Source organism: Loxodonta africana, chromosome 15 (genome assembly GCF_030014295.1).
Source record: "Loxodonta africana isolate mLoxAfr1 chromosome 15, mLoxAfr1.hap2, whole genome shotgun sequence".
NCBI classification, from domain to species: domain Eukaryota; kingdom Metazoa; phylum Chordata; class Mammalia; order Proboscidea; family Elephantidae; genus Loxodonta; species Loxodonta africana.
This window is the reverse complement of record NC_087356.1, coordinates 3,438,203-3,460,419: the sequence shown is the minus strand read 5'-3', so window position 1 is coordinate 3,460,419 and position 22,217 is coordinate 3,438,203. Positions and strand designations below refer to the sequence as shown.

General features: G+C 42.1%; 1 protein-coding gene across 1 annotated transcript in view; it reads right to left on the bottom strand.

Moving 5' to 3' along the window:
* VWA3B (von Willebrand factor A domain containing 3B) overlaps positions 1-22,217 on the bottom strand; it is a 224,503-nt gene that overhangs the window by 13,860 nt on the left and 188,426 nt on the right. The window contains 3 exon segments of the mRNA XM_064269063.1: positions 3,372-3,509; positions 4,600-4,724; positions 9,645-9,756. Of these exon segments, the coding sequence (XP_064125133.1) occupies positions 3,372-3,509; positions 4,600-4,724; positions 9,645-9,756 (375 nt within the window).

The following is a 22,217-nucleotide window of genomic DNA, read 5'->3' as shown; positions in this document are numbered from 1 at the left end:
ACTATGAGTCAGAAAAAACTCTACGGCAATGGGGTTTTTTTTTGTTTTTTTTTTTTTCCTATCTTTACTTCAGCCTTGGTCATCTCTTTCCTGGGTAACCATAACCACCACCCCTATGCTGAACACCCCCTGCAGCCCCTCGGAGTCTCTCAGAGTCACTGATAGAGTCGCCTACCATGCCAGTCTAGTCTCCAGGGGCCCCACTACCTCATGGATATATTCCAAGGTCCTCCCTGGGGCTCTAGGGCTCTTCCTGGGACTTCCTGGGGTCCTGGGTCAGTGCTTCATCTCTCCCCTCCCGGGTTCATGCCCAGGGTCATCATCTCAGTGTTCCTTGGCTTGCTTTCCCCTCTGCTGCCCGACAGATAGCCCCAGAGCAGCGCCATATGTCAGGCAGCTTCCCCTCCTGCTGCCTTTCCCCAGGGCTTCTTTTCTGTCATTCATAGAGTGCCAGGAAATTCCATTTTCCCGAGCATTTTCTTTTTTTTCTGTATTGATGAGTAGACACCCTCTTCCACCTCTTGTTCTGTCCATATTGGATACAGTGCTCCTGTGGCCACTGGCTCTGGTGATCTTCACCCTTCATCCTGAACCCTACAGTTCATATATCACGACCTTCTTCCTGATGAAAATACCTCATGTTACCTCATGTTAGAGTCAAGAATTTACTGGATATTTTTATTCTGTATATGATGCTGCTTTTTTCTTGACAGCCTATTTTCCAGGTATATTAAGTGGTCCATCAAGATGATGCTATTTCCATAAAAAATGTCATTCGCTCAAGTACTTTATAAAACAATTGTGAGAACCTTTCTCCACCAGGGGATGTGCTGGAGCACAAAGATGACTACGATATAGTTCCTGCTTTAGAGGAGTTGAGAGTTGGCAAGGAAGCCAAGGTCAAGGAGGAGAGGACAGTGAGCAGGAAGGCCTTAGCAGGAAGTCACAGGTGACATCTTTAGGGTGACAGGACCTGTCTGTGGAAAGGGGATGGGCAGGGCAGTTCAGTAAGAGGTAAAACATGAGGCGCTTGGAAGGTGAGGTCAAATGGCAGGCTGTGGTCATGCTGGGTAAGGCTTTGTCTGCCACTTGATGGAGGTAGGGCTTTTTCTTGAGGATTACGAGAAGTGTGTAGTGGGGGAAGATAAAAAGGCGAATGACATAATCAGACTTAAATATTGATAAAATTTTTTTCCTAAAACTTTTAGAAAAAGTACATAAGAAAATATGTTTTTGATCTCAGCCTAAGGAAGGATTTCTCAAACGAAACACAAAAAGGGCAATTCACAAAAGAAGATGGATAAATTTGACTGCATTAAAATTTAAAGCTTTTCGATCAACAAAAGTCCCATAAACAAGATTAAAAGACAAGCAACAGACTGGGAGAAGAATATCGGTAGGATATATTGCCAAGAATTACTCCCCAGAAGACATAGAGAACTCCCACAAATCGATAAAAAAGACAAACAAGCCAAGAGAAAATCTAGGTGCCAAACAAATGCCTGCTGCATGAGTTAATGAACTGAGAGGTGATAAAGTTAACCAAGGCCTCCAACTCGCTGGTCACGGGTAGGGACGAAGAAGATTCAAGAATGATGCTAACAACTAATGGAGCCACTCTCGTCACTACTATCACCTAATACTCTGTGTGTCAGACACGAAACTAGATTTTTTACATATATATCTTAAGCCTCACAATTATCATGCTATGTATTTAAAAAAACCAAACCAGTTGCCGCCGAGTCGATTCAAACTCATAGCGACCCTAGAGGACAGGGTAGAATTGCCCCCAAAGGGTTTCCAAGGAGTACTTGGTGGATTTGAACTGCCAACCTTTTGGTTAGCAGCTGAATTCTTAACCACTACGCCACCAGGGCTTCCATGCTGTGTATGTATATGTGTGTTTATATGTGTGTGTGTGTGTGTGTGTGTGTGTATATATATACATATATATATATATTTATATAGACATACAACCCTGGTGGCACAGTGGTGAAGAGCTCAGCTGCTAACCAAAAGCTTGGCAGTTCTGATCCACGAGCCGCTTCTTGGAAACCTTATAGGGCATTTCTACTCTGTCCTGTAGAGTCACTATGAGTCGGAATCAATTCGACAACGGGTTTGGTTTTATTATTATTATATAATATCTTTTGATTCATTTATGCTATATCTTTAAGGAGCCTTGAGGGCACAACGGTTAAGTGCTCGGCTGCTGACCATAGGGTTGGCAGTTGGAACATACCCAGCGGCTCTATGGTAGAAAGATGTGGCAATCTGCTTCCGTAAAGATTAGGGCCTTAGAAACCTTACGGGGCAGTTCTACTCTGTCCTATAGGGTCCGTATGAGTCGGAATCGATTCAGTGGCAATGGGTTTGGGGTTTTTTTTTTTTTTTTTTTTGGTTATATATGAATACACACATACATACATATGCATATAAAAAAAATTCTTCTACTTATTTCATATGTGATGAAACTGAGGTTCAGAGATGAGGAGCAACTTGCCCATGGCCAGAGAATGAATAAAGGGCAGAGCGAGTGCTCAGAAAATCCAGACGCAGGGCTTTCATTGTTCCTGCAGAGCCTCTGTTCTTTCCACTCCGTTCTACTTTATGGTCCCCACCTCAGCAGGGCACACTCCTGCCTTCCCTGGGGGAGGTTCCCAGTGAGGTATGAGATGGGGAACCAGGCGGTGGCATTCCCCGATACAGGGATCCCAGGGGGAATGCATCGGGGGAAAGGTGATGTAACTGACTTGGGTGTGTTGAGTTTGAGATCCCGGAGCTCACCCACAGGGAGACGCCCAGTAGGACCCAGCTGGAAAGGCAGAGTTGGTGCTCCGGGTGGGCGTGGGGATGGCTGTCATTGGCACAGATGGGGTATGCAAAGATGGAGCCCAACGTGAGGAAGCACAGGAAGAGAGGCCTGGAGAAGATCGCGGAGACACCCACATCTGCAGGGCTGGAGGAGAAGCTTAACCAAGGCAAGAGCAGTCCGAAGGGCAGGAGGGGAAGCCAGAGACTGCAGTGCTGCAAGAGCCGGGGGAGGGTGCTGATGAAGCCAGGAGGGGCACCCCCAACTGCCAAATCCTGCAGCGCAGTCAGACAGAACGAAAGCCAAAAAGACCGTTAGACGTAGGAGTCAGGCGCCATGAAGAGCTTAGTAAGGGCAGATTTTGCGTTGCAGAGAGGGCAGAATGCAAACTACAGGCAGTGGATGAGAGGGAAAGAAGGAGACATGGCCAGGGAAGTAACTCTTTCAAGACATCTGGTGGTGTCAGGAAAGAGCTAGGTACGCCCAGGAGAAAGGCAACGATAAAAAAGCCCCCTTCTGCCCAGCCAGGAAGTCCTTTCCTAGATGAATGCCTACTTACTCTCCGGTTGTTACACTTTAAAACGGTGTAGAATTTATCTTCCGGTGTATCCTGATTCGGAAGTGCTATGACAATGGCAGGGACATAGAAGTCAAATCCTTTGGGTATCACGATTTTGGCAAACACGTAATCTCCGACCTGTAGATAAGAACATATTTCTTAGCAAATATTATGCCTAGATATCTCATAGACAATATGAATATTAGCTCAAAACACCCCAAGATGATGGTCAAGTAAAAAAAAAAAAAAAAAAGGTCAAGTACTGAGCCTAAAATCCAAATATGTATTCTTTCTCAGTCCATTGGAGCCCTGGTGGCACAGTGATTACGAGCTCAGTTGCTAACCAAAAAGTCGGCAGTTCGAATCCACCAGCCGCTCCTTGGAAACCCTACGGGGCAGTTCTACTCTGTCCCATAGGGTTGCTGTAAGTCGAAATTGACTCGACAGCAACAAGTTTGTTTTGTTTTTTTTTCCATTGAGCACAGTTAGGAAAGAGAAAATAGATTCAATGTTCGCTGGACTCATTGGGAATTTTGTGATCAGTTTGGAGGAAGCTGCATTTTAGCAGGACTTTGACAAGTGGCAAAGAGTCCAAAGGACAATCAGCAAGATGGTGAGGGGTCTGGAAACCATATCCTACAAACACTGGCTGAAGGAATGTGGATTGTTTAACATAAAGAGTGTTAACTGAAAGCTTGGTGACCCACCCAGTGGCTCTACAGGAGGAAAGACTTGGTGATCTGCTCCAATAAAGACTGCAGCCTAGGAAATCCTGTGGGGCAGTTCTACTCTGTCACATGGGGTGACTATAAGTCGAAATCAACTCTACAGCACCGAACAACTGCCTTTGTTATTAAATTAGTTTCAATGCAACCTCTGCTATTAAAACTATGAAAAGAAAGTTTCATGAGCACTAGCAGCTCACAGCAACTCCCTTCCCCCAACCATCTACCATTGCTTGGTAAAGGACAAGGGCCACAAGTCCCCTCAGCCATGAGCTACACAACAGGGAGTTAGCCAATCAGGTCATGAGCAAAGAAAATGCCAGCAATGAATGAGTCAGAGGAACGGGGGCCTGTGACCGCTCTTCCTGCCCAAACACCAGCTTTCAGCAGGCACCCAGCTGGGTGCTCAGCAAAGTCCTAAACAGTGACCTTGCCACCCACTCTTATCCCAAACACTGCGAATGGTGAAGGGTGGCCATGGGACAGGTCGCTGGTACAGGTACCTGGAGCATCGGGCAGGGCATGGCGCCCCCCACAGGTGTGATGAACGAGGTGGGCACAACCTTGGTGTCTCCATACCTGAAGCCCACCAGTGCATGGCTGGGGCTCACACATTTCTTCACAACCCCTGGAAAGAATCAAAAGAAACAAACTATAAAGACAACTAATTCCTGTTCCCTTAGGTTTACCCCATCCTGTTGGGTGTACTATGTTAGAACACTCTGCCTGTTTAAATCAGTGTTTTCTCTTTGATTTTTCCACCAGGTAAAGTTTGATGCACTGGGGCTGAACAACCAAAGTGGTTTAAGCGCAACGCTCTGGTCAGGAGCACGCACTGAGCCGGGAAGCCAAGAGGATACAGGTAGGCTTGTTCACCAACACCATCCTGACGGGAACACGTCGGCCCCAGAGCGGGTATCCTCAGCCTGTACACCTCCCGCCACTCACTCAGCTGATTTCCTTATTTCCTTACTTTAGCCATATTTACCTCTAGAATGCTCAAATACAGAAAAGAGATGTTAAACAGTGAAAGTAAAAAGGAAACATGAACTTTCATCCAATATTAAACCCGCTGGTGCCGAGTCCATCCTGACTCACAGCAACCCTGTAGGACAGAGGAGAACTGCCCCACAGTTTCCAAAGAGCGGCTGGTGGATTCGAACTGCTGATCCTTTGGTTAGTAGCCGTAGCTCTTACCCACTGCGCCACCAGGGTTTCCTTCATCTAATATGAGACAGATAAAAAGGTACCTAGGTTGAACACACCAAACAGCTGCCTTAAAATATTCAACCAAAAAGAAATAAAACAAGCATGACATTTCTTTGTGTGTGTTTTTAGCTATACTCAGAGATTATAATAGTAAAAAAAAAAAATTTTTTTGGGCCATTTATCTCCGCTGAAATTTATTTTCACATTAGAAAGGGATCCTAACTACTGAGAGGAAATGTTGACAAGGACCCTTCTGCACAGTAACAGCTGCACACGGAATGCCCCCAGAGACAGACATATGGGCACACGTCCCCACGGGACCCCCAGAGGATGTGCGTCTGGGGCTCCTGCCCCCCGTCTCATGCTTGCCCTGGCAAACGTCCATGTCCTTTTATGTGGCAAAGAGACAGCTGTGGATTTTCGTCCTGAGTCCATGTCTCTTGTTTTAAATGGCCAAAGAGATGAAAACTTTTTTTTTTTTTTTAACACACACACAAACTAGCTTTTTCATTGTGTGTGTTTTCTTATTGGACTAAAATGTTCAACTTGGTTTTTCAAATATTTTTTACACATCAGTCACATGTTTTCTGCCATAAACTGACTACCCTTTTAATCGGGAAAAGAAACAATACTTTTTAGAAAGCTTTTCTATTATGAAAACAGATAAGCACCACTACCCCTAGTGGAAGGAGCCCTGGTGACACAGTGGTTAAAGCACTCAGCTGCTAACTGAAAGGTCAGTGGTTCGAACCCACCAGCTGCTCCTTGGGAAAAAGATGTGGCAGTCTGTTTCCGTAAAGATTACAGCCTTGGAAACCCTATGGGGCAGTTCTACCCTGTCTTATAGGGTTGCTATGAGTCAGAATCCACTCGCTGGCAACGGGTGACGGGTAATGGGTGTGTACTCCTAGTGGAGAAGGAGGCGAACCCTCACATACCACAAGCTCCCATACCCCGCACCCCCTCCCGTGGTTCAAACAGAAGGGTTCATGTTGTCAAGATGGCCTCATAAACCAGTCTGATCTTTCTCAAATTCTTAGCCTTTGGGACTTGGAATCCAGTCTTAAACCTGCTATACAGTTTTTCAGTTGCTTGCTTCATTTGAGTACTTGTGACAGAGACTGAATGGCCTGCCAAGCCTGAAACATTCACTACCTACGTTTTACAAGGTTTTTTTTTTTTTTTAATTGTGCTTTAGGTGAAAGTTTAGAGAGCAAATTAGTTTCTCTTTAAACAATACACATATTGTTTTGTGACATTGGTTGCCAACCCCGCGACATGTCAACACTCTCCCTTCCCAATTTTGGGTTCCTCATTTGCATTCATCCAGCTTTCCTGTCCCCTCCTGCTTTCTCGTCCTTGCCCCTGGGCTCGTGTGCCCATTTAGTCTTGTACAGATGGTTGAGCTACGTGTCTTATTGTTTGTTTTATGGGTCTGTCTAATCTTTGGCTGATGGTGAACCACAGTAGTGACTTTAGTACTGAGTTAAAAGAGTGTACGGAAGTACATTTTACAAAGTTTGCCAACAATTGCTCTAGATCACTGTTGCTCTTTGCTACTGTCACGTTGGTTCGTGACTCACGGTGACCCTATGCTCAATGAGATAAAACTACTGTGATCCACAGGTTTTTCATTGCCTGATTTTTTGAAAGTAGATTACCAGGCCTTTCTTCCCAGACTGCCCTAGTCTGGAAGCTCCACTGAAGCCTGTTCAGCAACATACAATACACAAGCTTCCACTGACAGATGACTGGTAGCTGTGCTTGAGGCAAACTGACCAGGAATTGAACCCAGGTCTCCTGCACAGAAGGTGAGAATCCTACCACTGAACAAACCACCACTGCTCCTTCTAGATCATTGTTATTGTTAGATGCCATCGAGTTGGTTCCAACTTACAGCAACCCTGTGTACCACAGAATGAAACACTGCCTCGTCCTAGATCATTAAAAAAAGATCATTAGACCGAGATTTTTTGGTCTGTTACTACGATATGTTTTTAGTTGTTCCAATTCTGTTTTCCTGTTTTGCATAATCTCTGAGGTTGTGAGCCTTTGTTTACCTCCAGAAATGAGTGCAGTTTCTTACAGCCTAACTGTAAAGCCAGCTACAATGTGGTCCCCTGCCGGTGGCACTCCAGGAGCTGGAGGACTCACCCCAGCCTGTCCAGTTATCACTCAGCCTCTGCAGGTGCTCCTTCTCCATTGATCCCACTTCTTATGTCCTGATTCAAAATCAGCTGTCAGTTTTGGGCTTTTCCCTTTCGCTGCCCGCGCCCTCTGCTCCCCCGGGTGAGTAGCCAAAGATCTTTCACCTCTTCTCAACGTACACGATGGTTCTGGTAAAAAGGCTGAGCCATTCTACTTTTCTCTGCAACCTTGGCCAGTACACTGATCTAAGCCCTAAGCCAGCAGTGTGGAATCCTGTCCTTTCCAGCATTATCATTTGACCGTCAAATTAGTCTTGAATCAGTCTCCATGGCTCAAGTTCAGTAAATCAAAAGCTTCTGAAGCAGGGATGGCCTTTTATGATCGTGCCCAGCAAACGCGAACCCCAGGGAAATGGAAGACTCCCAGCCCCTCCTTGTAAAGCAGAGCATCTTCCCTCAGCACAGGAGCTTGTTTCAAGCCCACACGTCCATATTCACTCTCTTTCGGTTAATTCCGAAGCACATGCACCAAACTGCAAACACAATGATCCAGTTGTCGCTTCTACCCATATGCCTGCTGGGAACCAAAAGTCTCGCTGAAGTTTTTTTTTTTTTTTTTTAATTTTCCTTACAATAAGAAGGAAAATTTAATTAATAATTATTCTTCATCTGGTGGTTGATAGATAATACCTGCCCAAGACCAGCTATGTTTCTGAAATATAATCTTTTTGCCAGACAGCCCTTCCTTGTGGTTTTTCCCCAGGCCCTCTATTCTCTACAGAGCCTTCCTATAATTTCAATGACCTCTTTTGTGCTGATGTCTCAAAACTATCTACAGAAAGATTTCCTCTCCACACTCTATATATCCAGTTGCTTCTCTGACATCTTCAGTTGGGTATCTCATACACACATACAACTCATCACGTCCCAGAAGTATCTCATTATCAGCCCTGCCCACACCACCATTTCCTGTAAGTACCACTGTCTACTTCATGGCCCATGCCAGAGACCCAAGTGTCGTCTCAACCCAGCCCTCCTCTCTCCCTTCACTGCCCACCTCCAGTCCATCGCTAGGTCCAGTTGAGGGCATGTCTTACATATCTCTTGAATGCATCATGTTTCTCCATTCTCACTGCCATTATCACTTCTCACTGCAACAAAAGTCTCATAACAGATTTCCCAGTTTTCAGTCCTACATCACCACCACCTCCAATCTATATTTTGTACAGCAACGAGAGGAATCTTTTAAAACTGCAAGTATGATTGTGTTTCTCCCTGCTTTGAACCATATATGGCTCCCCAGTGCCCTCAGAGTGAAGTCCAAACTCAGCATGGCTTAGGAAATCTTTTATGAAATAGTCCTATGGTTATATCTCTGAACGCTTTAATATTTTCTACCCTTCTTTTGTGTTCTAGGTGTCTGTCATGCCCTATTCTATTTCTCCAGACATGCAATGCTTTTATTCACCGCTACACATATTCACACATACTATTTTCACTATCCACAAGGCACCCTTCCTGCCTCTACCTCCTTCATCTGACTGATTCCTTCAGTAATCAAGCCCCCAAGGAAGGCTCGAGCAAACCTCAGGCCCAACCACACTGGCCTCTTTGCTACTCCTCCAACATGCCCCGTATACTCCAGCCTCAGGCCTTGGTACTACTGATCCCTCTACTTAGAATTCCCTTCCCCCAGATAATCTCATGGCTTGCCTGTCTTCCTTTAAGTCTCTTATATGTCACCATCCCAGGAACTCTTCCATCACCACCATATTTAGAACTGAACCTGCATGCTGACACTCTTGGCCTCTTTGTGGCTTGATTTTTTTTCTATAGCGTGATATCTTGACTTACCACACATTTTACTTGCTTGATTGTCTGTTTCCCTCACCTCACTAGGATGTAAGCACCATGAAGACCAGCACTTTGGGAATGTTACATACGTGGAACATAGTAAGTATGAGTATGTAATAAAAATTTTGTTTACTATATAAATGAGAAATTAAAATGAATAACATTTTCTGGCTTTTTTTTTTTTGCCACAAATGTGGGGAGAAGCCTCATCACCACTTTATTTGAGAAGGGAAATAACTTAATCTGGCTCATGAAATGTCATTGTTGTAGGGAAAGTATAGTTTGAGAACCTCCAGTCCCCAAAATTGAGTTATTTAACAAAGAAATGTTACATCTACCTGGAAAATAAAAGCCATTTTCATCACATCTTGCAATGACTTTCTGGCCTTTGAGAGGATCCAGTCTTTTAGATTTGCTTTTCTTTGTTGGATTTCCTTGTGGTTTCTGTTGCTAAAAAATATAAAATGGTAATGATTGATAAGAAAGAGTCAATGTAGACAGCAAAAGCCACAGGTGCTGGGTAACTTGGGATTCTCTACTGAGAAAAAAAAATGCTATTAATAATAACTCAGAACATAAGCATACTCACTCTGGATTTCTTTCTGTGTGTGTTAATTAAGTTACCCTTACAGTAGGGGTAATTTCTGCCTGTGCGATTTTTACACTTAGCTCAAGGCGAAACGAGGTTTGGATGACTAATTAAAGAAAAGGGAAATAAAGGAAAATTGTATCTATCTACAAAAAAAAAAGTTCCCAAAAATCTACAAAGCCTCTAAGCTGGAGAGGAAAGACTGCTTCATCTTTAGAACTGTGACCAATGTTGTTGCTTGCCTAGAATCGAGAAGTTGAGTGGGTCCTTCAACAGAAAAGCCAGTAATCAGTTAGTGACTTTGAGAAGGCACAATGCTTTGAAGAAATAGTATATCCCACTTCACCTCTTCAGGGCAAAAAAAATTCCTTATAATCATTGTCTTACAAAAAGAAAAAAATCCATGGGCTGCGAGTGGTTAATAAATGGATCTTCCATGTTCTTCATATCTTCTGACTGGAGCTAAAAGACAATAGGGCACTCCTATCAAAGTTCTGAGAGGAAATTTTTGATCTAGAATTCTAAACCCAAATTGATAGGTAAACAATTTAATGTTAAGGACAAAATAAAGACATTTCTAGTGATGTCTATAAGGGTGAAGAAACTTTCCTCTCCAATTTATTATATCTTAGGAAGTTACTTGGAGACGTACTCCACCAAAATGAGGGTGTAAACCAAGAAAGAGAAATGCATGGAATCCAGGCAACAGTAGGATTCATGCCAAGAGAGCAGGGAAGGGAAATTTCAGGATGAAAGCTATGCAGAGGGCATAAACAGCAGGAAGTCTTACAGAAAAAAAATGGGGACTTAGAAATCCTGAAAATACATACATACATAATCTTTATAAAAAATAATGACTCAAACGTAAAACAAACTAAATTGTGGCATAATTTTAACTAACTGAGGGAATAAAGGCAAAGAAATCCTTCTTCTTAATGGTAGTAACATTCTTCAGTTGGTCAAGGTATCACACAGGGCTTTAAAGAGGAGGATGTACTACTCCTAAACCACGACTTGGCCCAGTATTGAACAATATTTACCCAGTAAAAAATACAAACTCTTAAAAAATATTTTTAAACATTTATAGTCAACCTACAGAAAGAGCACTATGTTGACAACACAATGGTCTAAATGCAGCTCTTTGATGATATGAATGAAAAGAGGGGAGAAACACTGACATGGCGTTATGGACTGAATTGTGTCCTCCCAAAATATGTGCTGTGAGTCCTAACCTCTACGCCTGTGGTTATAATCTCATTCGGGAATGGGTTGTCTTTGTGATGTTAATGAGGCAGGATTAGTGTAGGGTGTTGAATTGGTGTATGTTTTGCTGTGTATATTCTCCACAACAAAAAATAAAATAAATTATAAAAAAGCAAACAAACAAACAACAACAAAAATAAACCAAATAGGCCTTTTTTTCTCCAAATCATATACTGCAGAAAGGGGATTTTCCCTCCTAGGTTTTTTTTTTTTTTTTTTTTTTTCCACTTTGTTAACCATTAACTTATTAGCTCTTGGGTTTCTCAAAGAAATTAGTCCACCATCCCAATCAGAGTGTACATTCAACTCATTCTCCAGCTTCTCCTCTTCACAGACCGTCAAATGCCCCTCTTCTCCACGAGACAAAGCCCGATATGAAGTGTTTTCATATGCATTTTGATGCCACCTTTTTGCAGTGCTATAGCTATATCATAAAGCATTCAATGCATACTTCATGAGTTCATCTGCAGCCCCCCCACTTAAGGAAGTCTCTAATTCATGAGTCAATTGACTGTAAGAATTTAAATAACTTCAGGCAGTCTGAACACCACTTGCTCTTGGGTCATTATTCAAGTTCAACGGTTTGCGTTCCGGAAATAAGTGGGCTCATTTCTATGGTGTCCTGATGCTACGGTTTCATTAGCAGCCATTTGTCATTTGGATCTGTTTGGAGGTGCTTCTCAGGTTCATTAAAAGAATTGGGATATAGTTTATTTCCTGAGAGAATAAAACGTAGGGCCAGGTTCTCAGGAGAAAGAATTAGTAAGCTAAGGGACGAAGGCCTCTTGAAGGAATTGTGGGACATTATCAAGACCTGTATTGCTTATAATCCCTGCAGCCATGGACAAAAACGTAACAGGGACACTACTCTTTTTTTTATGATCTCCCCATTTAGCTGATTTTGCTTCGTTCCCTCTCTCTCTTCTCATGGAAGTTTTACTTTTACTGAGGCAGTCAGTATGTCAAAGAGAATGGCTCAACATCATTGGTGGATGATGGATGTTATCCGTTTCTGGACTTTTGCCCGGGAGAGAAACCTAAGTGATTCAGATGGCCTACTGAGGTCTGAAAATGGCCTCAAAGGGAGGAGACTAGACCAGGAGACAGGAGCAATAGGACCTAGTACTGCCTCAGCTGGCTGGGTGGCTCTGGGCAATCTTTTAACCTGCGCCCCAGTTTCTGCCTACACAAAATGAGAGGACAAACTAAATGATATCTTCCCGTACCCACTGCCGTTGAGTCAATTCTGACTATAGCGACCCTGTAAGACAGAGTAGAACTGCCCCATAGAGCTTCCAAGGAGCATCTGGTGGATTTGAACTGCTGACCTTTTGGTCAGCAGCCGTAGCTCTTAATCACTACTCCACCAAGGTTTCCAAATGATATCCAACATTCTCTAATTCCATGTTTCTGTCCAAGACAGTCTAGTCGTTACAAGCACACTGTCTGCACTCCACAGAGAAGCCTTCAGGCTGCATGTATGCAAGGACAGGGAGCAAGCATGATACCCTCACCTGTAGTTGCTATAATGTGAGGGAAATGCACTGGCCGTAACTATGAACATAAGTGCAAAGAGGGCCCATTATCATAACCCAAAGAAATGCCCACATCACAGTTTCCTATAGTAAGTTTCTCAGTGGAAGACTCTATGTAAAGTATTCTAATTATTGATAGAATCTGTAATCTTGAGGATCTAGAACATGCCAAGTTAAAAGCCAACATGAATCTGGTCATCTTTACATGAATCCTAACTTCCAAAGGCACCTTGCTTCATGCCACCCGTGTTCACATAAAGGACCAACCAGCCAGGGAGGTGCTGCTGGTCACCGAGGCCACCAGACAGTCTCTCTGCCTCCAAAGGACTAACAACCTGATATTCCAAAAGGAAGTCCTCACAGATTCCTGGAAGGCAATGTTTTCTTTTTTTTCTCTTAGATTTCATCAATAGACAAACCATTTATTAAAATCTATGGCTAGATATATTTAAAATTTGTTTTTAAAATTCTAAGTGAGGGGCCATGATGGTGGAGTTGTCAGACACTTCCAGTGGTGTCTCTTACAACAAAGACTCGAAAAAACAAGTGAATCAATTATGTGTATGACAAGCTAGGAACCTTGAACACCAAAGGCAAAGTTAAGAAATCAGACTGAGTAGCAAGGGGAGGGAGAGATGGTTCAGAAGCAGTGAGGAGTTGCTGGACCTGACTCAGCAGGAACTGGCATCCCTCAGCCCTGATCCCCTGATGTGAACACCACCCACAGCACAAGCGGTCCATGGACTTTGAATGGCTTTCACCCCTGCACGGACATGTGTGGGCCCACTTCAGCAGATCAGGCCCTTGTTGGCACAGTGTAACGGTGTATGTGCCTGAAGTCTGACTTCAACTGTTTCAGCTGTGTGGTGGAGAGCCAGGTTTTTGATATTTGACACTGCTCTGTCTATTAAGCAGGGTCCTGACCTACCCACATCAGGGGCCTGAGGATTGGTGGCTCCACTCACGCCACCTAGCCAACTGTGACGGGGTCTAAGGATAAGTGATGTCTCCCAGTCCTTACAGCCAAAAGCACTGGGTGCCCATGGTCTGGCTGCAGAGCCCACCCACCCGTGCACTCCAGGGAACAGGGGTGCACTTTCCTCACAGACACTCGGGGGATGGTTGTCAGCCCCCTAACTTACCCAGAGCATGACCCCCTGTGGCAACAAGATACCTGTGCCTATACCAATCACCCCTGCTCCTCTAAGACTGCAGGTGAGAGCCTGTACCACACACTTGGTGACTCACTACCTAAGTACCTGAGCTGAAGCCAGACAAGAAAGTGAATGGACTCCTAGTCTCATATACCTGATAATGCCTTTAGCTATCTGGTGGCAGGATGTTAGAGCTTCAAAGGTGAAAATAATCAAGCTAGCCCACTCGAGCGGCCTATCTGGGCACATTAAAATAAAACAAAGCACGAAGGTAGGACACAGTAAGAAAACATGAAATAAATTAATACAATAACTTATAGGTGGCTCGGAGACAACAGTCAATATTAAATTACATAAAGATCATGATTGCTTCAACAAGCTCCCAAAACAAAGAATCAAGGACTCTTTCAGATGAAAATAGAATCCTGGAATTGCCAGAGGTAGAATACAAAAGATTAATACACAGAACTCTTCAAGAGATCAGAAAGGAGATCAGGCAAAATGCAGAACAAGCAAAGGAACACACAGATAAAGCAGTGGAGGAAGTTAAGAAGGTTATTCAAGAGCGTAATGAAAAATTTAATAGGCTGCAAGGATCCACAGAGAGACAGTCATCAGAAATTCAGAAGATTAACAGTAAAATTTAACAATTAGACAGCTCAATAGAAAGACAGAGGAGCAGAACTGAGGAAATGGAAGTCAGAATTAGTGAGATTGAAGATAAAACATGTGGCACCAATATATTCGAAGAAAAATCAGATAAAAGAATGAAAAATAATGAAGAAACCCTAAGAATCCTGTGAAAATATATCAAGAGAGACAACCTATGAGTGACTGGAGTACCAGAACAGGGAGGGAGAATAGAAAATACAGAGAGGATGGTTGAAGATTTGTTGGCAGAAAACTTCCTTGATATTGTGAAAGATGAGAAGATATCTATCCAAGATGCTCATCAAACCCCACATAAGGTAGATCCCAAAAGAAAGTCACCAAGACATAATTAAACTTGCCAAAATCAAAGACAAAGAGAGAATTTTAAGAGTGGCTAGGGATAAATGAAAAGCCACCTACAAGGAAGAGTCAATAAGAATAAGCTCGGACTACTCAGCAGAAACCATGCAGGGAAGAAGGCAATAGGATGACATATATAAAGCATTGAAGAAAAAAACTGCTAGCCAAGAATCACATATCCAGCAAAACTGTCGCTCAAATATGAAGGCGAAATTAGGACATTTCCAGATAAACAAAAGTTTAGGGAATTTGCAAAAAAGAAACTAAAACTACAAGAAATAATAAAGGAAGTCCTCTGGTTAGAAAATCAATAACATCAGGTAATAGCCCAAGACTAGAATGCAGGACAGAGCAACTAGATATCAACCCAGACCGGGAAATCACAAAAATAAATCAAGATTTAAAAAACACTCAAAACAGGGAACTAGTGATGTCATTATGTAAAAGACGAGAATATTAAATCAATAAAGAAGGACTAAAACATGTAGTCATAGATCTTTCATATGGAGAGGAAGTCAAGGCTATGTAAAGAGATGAAAGTTTGCTTTAAACGTAGAAAAATAGGGGTAAATATTAAGGTAGCCACAAAGGAGACTAACAATCCTACACATCAAAATAAAATACGGGAAAAACATAAAGACTCAGCAAAAACAAAATCAACAACAATGAAGAAGAGGAAAAGACAATACATTAAGAAAAACGACTCAGCACGAAAAATTAAGTAGAAAAAAGAAACTGTCAACAACACACACACAAAAGATATCAAAATGACAGCACTAAACTCATAAAAAACTCATACCTATTCATAATTACACTGAATGTAAATGGACTAAATGCACCAATAAAGAGACAGAGAGTGGCAGAATAGATTAAAAAAAAAAAAAAATCCATCTATATGTTGCCTACAAGAGACACACCTTAGATTTAAAGAATAAACAAACTAAAACTCAAAGGATGGAAAAAAATATATCAAGCAAACAACAATCAAAAAAGTAGGAGTGGCAATATTAATTTCTGACAAAATAGACTTTAAAGTAAAGTCCACCACAAAGGATAAGGAAGGACACTATATAAGGATTAAAGGGACAATATACCATGAGAATATAACCATATTGAATATTTACGCACAAATGACAGGGCTTCAAGATACATAAAACAAACTCTAATAGCATTGAAAAGCAAGATAAACAGCTCCACAATAATAGTAGGAAACTTCAACACATCACTTTTAGTGAAGGACAGAACATCCAGAAAGAAGCTCAATAAAGACATGGGTGATCTAAATGTCACACTCAACCAACTTGACCTCATAGACATATACAGAACACTGCACCCAACAGCAGCCAAGTATACTTCCTTTTCCAAAGCACATGGATCATTCTCTAGAATAGAGCACATATTAGGTCATTAAGCAAGCCTTAACAGAGTCCAAAGCATCAAAAGATTACACAGCATCGTCTCTGACCATAAAGCCATAAAAGTAGAAATCAATAATAGAAAAAGCAAGGAAAAGAAATCAAACATCTGGAAACTGAACAACACCTTGTTCTATAACGACCGGGTTATTGAAGAAATCAAGGACGGAACAAAGAAATTCATAGAATCCAAAAAGAGTGAAGACACTTCCTATCAGAACCTTTGGGACACAGCTAAAGCAGTGCTCACAGGTCAATTTATATCAAAAAATGCACACAATGTATATCAATAAATGCACAAAAAAGGGCCCAAATCAAAGAATTTGTCCCTACAGCTTGAACAAATAGAGAGCAACAAAGAGAACCCTCAGGAACCAGAAGAAAACAAATAATAAAAATTAGAGCAGAATTGAATGAAATGGAGAGAAGAAAAACAATTGAAAAGAGTTAACAAGACCAAAAGCTAGTTCTTTGAAAAGATTAACAAAATCGATAAACCATTGGCCAAACCGACAAAAGAAACACAGAAGAGGAAGTAAATAACTGGAGTGAGAAATGAGATGGGCGATATCACAACAGACCCAAGTGAAACTGAAAGGATCATATCAGATTACTATGAAAACTGTACTCTAACAAATTTGAAAACCTAGAAGAAACAGATGAATTCCTAGAAACACATTACCTACCTAAACTAACACAAACAGAGGCAGAACAACTAAATCCATAACAAAATAAGACATCGAAAGGGTAATTAAGAAGCCCCAACAACAACAAAAAAGTCCCTGGCTCTGGTGGCTTCACTGGAAAATTCTCCCAAACTTTCAGAGAAGAGTTAACATCACTACTACTAAAGGTATTCCAGAGCATAAAAAAGGATGGAATACTCTCAAACTGATTCTATGAAGCCTGTATATCCTTGATACCAAAACCAGGTAAAGACACCACAAAAAAAGAAAATTACAGACCTATATCCCTCATGAACTTAGATGCAAAAACCCTCAACAAAATTCTAGCCAATAGAATCCAACAACACCAAAAAAATTTAAAAAATTAATCCACCATGACCAAGTGGGATTCATATCAGGTATGCAGGGATGGTTCAACATTAGAAAAACAATCAATGTAATCCATTATATAAATAAAGCAAAAGACAAGAACCACAGGACTTTATCAATTGACGCAGAAAAGTCTTTTGACAAAGTCCAACACCCATTCGTGATAAAAATGCTCAGCAAAATAGGAATAGAAGGAAAATTCCTCCACATAATAAAGGGCATTTATACAAAGCCAACAGCCAACATCATCCTAAATGGAAAGAGTCTGAAAGCACTCCCCTTGGGAATGGGAACCAGGAAAGGATGCCCCCTATCACCACTCTTACTCAACATTGTGCTGGAGTTCCTAGCCAGAGCAATTAGGCTAGAAAAAGAAATAGAAGGCATCCAAATTAGTAGGGAAGATGTAAAAGTATCTCTATTTGCAAATGACATGATCTTATACATAGAAAACCCTAAAGAATCCTACTGAAACTAATAGAAGAGTTCAGCAGAGTATCAGGATACAAGATAAACATACAAAAATCATTTGGATACCTCTTCACCAACAAAGTGAACATAGAAGAGGAAATTACCAAATCAATACCATTTACAATAGCCCCCAAGAAGATAAAATATTTAGGAATAACTCTAACCAGAGATGTAAAAGACCTATACAAAGAAAACTACAAGGCACTACTGCAAGAAAGCAAAAGAGACCTACATAAGCAGAAAAACATACTTGCTCAGGGACAGGAAGACTCAACATTGTACAAATGTCTATTCTACCCAAAGCGATCTATAGATACAATGCAATTCCAAAGACATTTTTTAATGAGATGGAGAAACAAATCACAAACTTTATATGGAAGGGTAAGAGGCCCCAGATAAGAAAAGCATTACTGAAAAACAAGAACAAAGTGGGAGGACTCACACTACCTGATTTCAGAACATATACCGCCACAGTAACTTTATGGGGCAGTTCTACTCTGTCCTGTAGGGTCTCTATGAGTCAGAATCGACTTGACGGCACTGGGTTTGTTTTTTTTTTGGTTTACCACCACAGTAGTCAGCACAGCCTGGTGTTGGTACCACAACGGATGCATAGACCAATGGAACAGAATTGAGAATCCAGACATAAATTCATCCACGCATGAGCAGCTGATATTTGACAAAGGCCCAAGATCTGTTAAATGGGGAAAAGACAGTCTCTTTAACAGAGGGTGTTGGCATAAAAATGAAACAAGACCCATACGTGACACCATGCACAAAAATGAACTTAAAATGGATCAAAGACCTAAATATAAAATCTAAAACTACAAAGATCATGGAAGAAAAAATAGGGACAACACTAGGAGCCCTAATACATGGCATAAACAGCACACAAAACATTACGAACAATGCATAAACAGCAGAAGAGAAACTAGATAACTGGGAGCTCCCAAAAATCAAACACCTGTGCTCATCCGTCTATGGTGGCATAGTGGTTAAGAGCTACAGCTGCTAAACAAAAGGTCAGCAGTTTGAATCCACCAGGCGCTCCTTGGAAACCCTATAGGTCAGTTCTACCCTGTACTATAGGGTTGCTATGAGTCGGAATCGACTCAACAGCAATGGGTTTTGTTATGCTCATCCAAAGACTTCACCAAAAGAGTAAAAAGATTACCTACAGACTGGGAAAAAAAAGTTTTTGGCTACAACAATTCCAATCAGCGTCTAATCTTTAAAATCTACATGATACTGCAAAAACTCAACTACAAAAAGACAAATAACCCAGTTAAAAAATGGGCAAAGGTTATGAACAGGCACTTCACCAAAGAAGAGATTTAGGCAGCTAACAGATACATGAGGAGATGCTCACGATCATTAGCCATTAGAGAAATGCAAATCAAAACTACAATGAGATTTCACCTCACCCCAACAAGGCTGACATTAATCCAAAAAACACAAAATAATAAATGTTGGAGAGGTTGTGGAGAGACTGGAACAGTTATACACTGCTGGTGGGATTGTAAAATGGTACAACCACTTTGGAAATCGATTTGGTGCTCCTTAAAAAGCTAGAAATAGAACTACCATACAACCCAGCAATCCCACTCCTTGGAATATATCCTAGAGAAATAAGAGCCTTCACACGAGCAGATACATGCACACCTATGTTCACTGCAGCACTGTTTACAATAGCAAAAAGATGGAAACAAACAAGGTGCCCATCAACGGATGAACAGATAAATAAATTATGGTGTCTTACATAATGGAATACTATGCAATGATTAAGAACAATGAAGAATCTGTGAAACATCTCATAACACGGAGGAACCTGGAAGGCATTATGCTGAGTGAAATTAGTCAGTTGCAAAAGGACAAATATTGTATGAGTCCACTAATCTAAGAACTCTAGAAAAAGCTTAAACACAGAAGAAAATAATCTTTGATGGTTACGAGGGTGGGAGGGAGAGAGAGTTATTCACTAGATAGTAGGTGAACTATTTTAGGTGAAGGGAAAGACAACACGCAATACAGGAGAGGTCAGCACAACTGGACTAAACCAAAAGCAAAGAAGTTTCCTGAATACAACTGAACACTTTGAAAGCCAAAGTAGCAGATGGAGGTTTGTGGACCATGGTTTCAGGGGACATCTAGGTGAACTGGCAGAAAAAAATGTATTAAAACATTCTGCATCCCACTTTGGTGAGTGGCATCTGGGGTCTTAAATGCTAGCAAGCAGCCATCTAAGATACATTAATTGGTCTCAACCCACCTGGAGCGAAGGAGAATGAAGACCACCAAAGACACAAGGTGCATATGAGCCCAAGAAACAGAAAGGGTCACATAAACCAGAGGCTACATCAGCCTGAGACTGGAAGAAGTAGATGGCGCCTGGCTACCATTGATGACTTCCCTGATAGGGAACACAACAGAGGATCCCTGATGGAGCAGAACAGTGGGATGCAGACCTCAAATTCTTGTGAAAAGACCAGACTTAATGGTCTGACTGAGACTGGAGGGACCATGGAGGTCATGGCCCCCAGACCCTATGTTAGCCCAAGACTGGAACCATTCCTGAAGCCAACTCTTCAGACAGGGATTGGACTGGAGTATAAGACAGAAAATGATACTGGTGAGGAGTGAGCGTCTTGGCTCAAGTAGACACATGAGACTATGTGGGCAGCTCCTGTCTGGAGGCGAGATGAGAAGGCAGAGCGGGACAGGAGCTGGTTGAATGGACATGGGGAATACAGGGTGGAGGGGAGGAGTGTGCTGTCTCATTAGGGGGAGAGCAGCTAGGAGTCCAGAGCAAGGTGTATGTAACTTCTTATATGAGAGGCTGACTTGATTTGTAAACTTTCACTCAAAGCACAATAAATAAAAAAAATTCTAAATGAGTATAATCACTTTTTTTATTTAAGCAGCTCCTTTTTATCTCTTGGCATCCTGATGATGCAGTAGTTAAGAGCTAGGGCTGCTAACCAAAAGGTCAGCAGTTTGAATCCACCAGCCACTTCTTTGTATCTCTAGATTCCAATATTGATTCTTTCAATGTCGTAGCCAGAGCTAACCCACAAGATCGCTTTTTACACGTTCAGAATAGGACCAGAGGTACAACTCTGTGGAGTCAGTTGCCCAAAATAACCCGTGAACTCTTTTTTTCTATGGTTGTTGCTCACTTCCCAGTTCATCTAATATGGAGCAACTCTTCGGTCTGTGGAAACCCTGGTGGCGCAGTGGTTAAGAGCTCGGCTGCTAACCAAAAAGTCGGCAGCTCTAATCCACCAGTGGCTCCTTAGAAACTCTATGGGACGGTTCTACCCTGACCTATAGAGTCACTGTGAGTCTGAATAGGCTCAATGGCAACAAGCGTTCTCTCTGTGAGTACCTTCTCTGCATGGGTAATACCAATGAACGTCTAAGTGGTCGAAAATATCGCTCCCCTAGAAATCATTCATACACAGTCAGGTCACCTGAAAAGATGGGTACAGATACTAGAGCGCTTTCTACAAGTAACTTACACTTACTCTGTTGTTGGTTTTTTTTTTTTAACCTGTTACTACTATTGAAAAGAACTAATTTCTGGTTGTTTCCACAATGGATCAAATTACTACCATTCACAGTAGCACACTTAATCATTCATTAGTACCACTGCACAGTCAATTTCCCTACGCCACCAGATAAAGTAGGCTGGCCATAGTAACACAAACCTACTGGTCCAGCTTTAATACAATGGATCATCCCACAGAAACCAAGCATTGGCTTTCCAGGATGGAAGGACCTCTTATCAGGGCAGCTAGAACGTCGACAACACTGTTCCACAAAGACGACATCCTGCTGCCCTGAATCTTGCCAGGGACTTTAGAGACATTCCACAGCTCCGTCCTTTTCCTGCTGTACCCCACCTATGACCAAACCGGTTGTCATCAAGTCAATTCTGACTCCTGATGACCCCACATGTGTCTGAGTAGAACTGTGTGCTCCATCATGTTTTCAATGGCTGATTTTTCAAAAGTAGGTTGCCAGGCCTTTCTTCTCAGGCACCTCCAGGTGGACTTGAACTTCCAACCTTTCAGTAGCAGCTGAGGAGGCAGACCATTTGTACCACCCAGGGTCGCCCCATCTATACACACACACACACACACACACACACACACACACAGAGTACAAACAAGCCCAAGTCACTGGGCTTTAAAAAGAGAGGGCAGGAGTCAGAGAGGATGGAGAGTGAGAACAAGGAATGCTAGTACTAAAGGAATCAACAAGCTGACGTATTTTTAGGCTTAGGGACAACAGCATTAGGCAGGAAGTCAGACGGGCAATCTTGCAGGCAGTAGGGATGCTGTCCATGGGGTAATGTGATTTAGCCTTGCCTACAAAATCTGAGAATCCGATTCAGTTCTTTGCCAAATCCAATTACT